Below are 3,052 nucleotides of genomic sequence, written 5' to 3' on the forward strand. Positions count from 1 at the left end.
CCCCTCCAGCTACCTCGGCCCGCCCCCAGAACGACGGAGGCCCGCGGACTCGGCAGCCAATGGGCTTTTCGGGGTTTGCCTTCTAGCGAATGGGAGGATGATCTTTTTTCGGCTTCGGCCAATGAGAGAACGGATGGTGTCCTCAGTGACCTATGGCAACATCTTTTCCCACCTCCTAACGGAGGCTCTGGGAGGGACTCGAGGACCAGGATTAGGGGAGAGGGAGCAACGCTCCGGTCCTGAAAGGTATGGGAGAGACAGTTTTCACTGCCTTCTCCGCCTTCTTGCACGCCACTTACCCTGGGATCATAGAGCAGCCAGCCCTATGTCTTATTATTATTATTATTGCTTTTGTTGTTACTGTCACTCGAGTAGGCGCTGTGGATGAGACTTGGACGATTCAGAGTCCCCTGCCTTCAAGCAGCTTTCTTTGTACCCAGTAACCCTAGGCTTCCCCGACAGCTCAAACGGTGAAGAATCCGCCTGCAATGCAGGAGGCACAGGAGATACAGATTCGATCCCTGGGTGGGGAAGATACCCTTCAGGAGGAAATAGCAACCCACTCCACTACTCTTTCCTGCAGAATCCCTTGAACAGAGGGACCTGGCAGGCTAAACCCCATAGGGTCGCGGACGCAACTGAGTACGCACATGCCTGTCGCATAAAACCCTAAGTTTATCCCGGTGGTAACTAGAATAAATCATTTCCTCTCTGAGCCTCAGTTTTTATCTGATGACAAAGTGATCCTCCTAGCTGCTGTTCAAGGCTTACTTGTTCCTGGGAAGCTCTAACAGCTTAATAGAATTAAAGCTTATCGAGAGGATTATAAAAAGTTCATGCATTAACTTTAATATTAGTGTGTGATCTCGGTTCCTTTTCTGGCCTATTATTTATATCTTTGGATTCTGAGCTCCCACAGACAGGGACTTGACTAATGAATGATTGATTCCCTGTCCACATCCCCAGCATCAGGGCTCTTGACACAAGGAGTTGCTCCGTGAAACTTCCTTATGCTGTGTCATCAGGGTGAGGACTCTCTGGGTTTTGGGGGATGGCTTCATTCTGCCCCTGAGCTCAGTGGTCTATGGACACACAAAGAGCAAGGCTGCTTCTCTGGGAGGTTGCCTGCAAATTCTGTTTTTTGCCCATAAATCCCTGTTTCCAGTGCCTCCTGTTTCCTTCCTGGAGGTTGGATATTTATGGTATTTTATAAAGACTTTAAAGGACTGATACTCAAGTCTATTGACTGGTCGTTTCCTGATCTTAGCTTCTTGCTCCCAACAGTTCCGTGGCTGACAAGGCACTCTTGGATAGGCAGGAGCTGTGGTGTGTAGAATTCCACAATGGAGAGGATCATATCACCGTCCTGAGGTCCTCCATGCTCTCTAGGCTTCAGAAGACTTGGGGAGGCTCAAAGTCTGGCCAGGAGCCCTCCTGGGAAATGATGTTAAGCCAGCCACAGTGGGGATTCAGAGTCTGGGGCAGGGCAGGATTGGGGGAAGGCGGGGAAGATGGGGAGAAGCACTGAAGCTCAGGGAGGTTTGCTTCCAGAATAAACAAAAGATCCTCTGAGAGCACACTTACATAAATTAGTTTGATGGGAGCTCTGGGTTCAACATGTGGGCTGAGAGCTGGGAAGGGACAGTGGCTGTAGAAAGTCTGCATTCGCCCCTGCCCCCACCCTGCCGTCCCCTTCCTCAGTCTGTGTGTTAGGGAAGGAGCAGACCCTGTGGGACTGGTGGACAGATTGACCCCCAGAAGCTGTGTCCTCTGGCTCGGAGAATCCAAAACAGAGGTGGGAGAACCTCTTACAGGCTGGTGAGAGACGACCAGTGGAGGAGAGGTGAGGGTTTTCATGAAACAGCAGCAGCTGAGAGGGCTTAGAGGCTCTGGGAAGCTGGAAATGTCATTGACACCTTGTGGTGTGTGTTGGCGGGGTGGGGGGGGGGGTGGGGGACGGAGCGGGGCGGGGCAGGCAGTGTTAGAACAGAGTTCGCCACTGCCTCTTTGGGAGAAGGAAAACTACAGTAGGGGCAGTGACCCAGGTAACTGTCCTGTGCTGCCCTGGGGAGATGTCTGGATTCACATGTAAGCATCCAGATTCTTGGGGTGATGACTGGAGAGAAAACCCTGGGTTTCCTGCCAGCGCTGGATAAACAGGGGACACACAGGTTACACTGCATTGTGGGAGCCTCATATTCTATCAGTGCAAGAACCCTGTTGAAGAAACAAAAAACAAAAACCTCTCTAGTGCCTGGCTCAGAGTTGATGCTCAGTGAATATTTGTCAAGTGAATAATGATCTTATTTGATTAATGACGTATACTTTGGAATTACTGTCTGTGCTCTTGCCCTTGGATATGATCCTTTTACTCTGGAATCCTGGCCCTGTTCTTTTCCCTCGAGTCTATACAAGCCTTCACATCAGGTCCAGCACACCCTCTTGCTGGGTTCCTGGGCCCCTCCCCCTAACCTCTCAGAAAGTTTGGGCAAGTGTGAGGAGACAGAGGGGAGGCCTACCCAGTGCCTGATGATGGGGAAAGGAGACAGGTGGGCCCGTATCTTCCCCAACCCCCAGCCCCACTCCCCAGGCTGTCACCCTCCAGAAGCCTTCCCAGATTTCTGCCTCCTCTAATTGTGCCAAATACCCTTCTCCCAAAGTAGACATGAATTAAAATACTTTTTGTTTGCTTGTGTTATATATAAGTTCTCCTTTAATTGTTGTCAACTATCTGCACATCAGACGTCCCGGTGCCTGGGTGGATCACCACCCTCAAGGGGCTTCCAATCTAATGGGAGAGACAAAGCTTTTTTAGCTCAGAAAGAACCTCAGTCTGAAGGGGAGACCGAGCCTAGCCCCCGGGGAAGCTCGGGTCAGCTGGAGGAGGCAGATTACAGAGAAATGCTCCAAGGCTTTACGTGGGAAGACTGAAGGAGGGTCCCGAGCTCCAGGCCCTGAGCACTGGCGGCCCCTCCTCCCAGACTGGGTTCCTGGGATCCCGACGGGGACGGCGGGTGTGAACCCGGCGGCGGCGGTCCCCGGGCCCCAGCGG

The 3,052-nt window shown here is 52.1% G+C and overlaps 1 protein-coding gene across 1 annotated transcript in view; it reads right to left on the reverse strand.

Moving 5' to 3' along the window:
- Positions 1 to 2,914: 2,914 nt before the first annotated feature.
- Positions 2,915 to 3,052, reverse strand: part of PTCRA (pre T-cell antigen receptor alpha) — a 5,039-nt gene continuing 4,901 nt past the window's right edge. Inside the window, exon 6 of the mRNA XM_010863241.1 lies at positions 2,915 to 3,051. Within this exon, the coding sequence (XP_010861543.1) occupies positions 2,915 to 3,051 (137 nt within the window). The remainder of the gene's footprint in view (position 3,052) is intronic.

Source organism: Bison bison, unplaced genomic scaffold (assembly GCF_000754665.1).
Source record: "Bison bison bison isolate TAMUID 2011002044 unplaced genomic scaffold, Bison_UMD1.0 scf7180017864487, whole genome shotgun sequence".
Taxonomy (NCBI): Eukaryota; Metazoa; Chordata; class Mammalia; order Artiodactyla; family Bovidae; genus Bison; species Bison bison.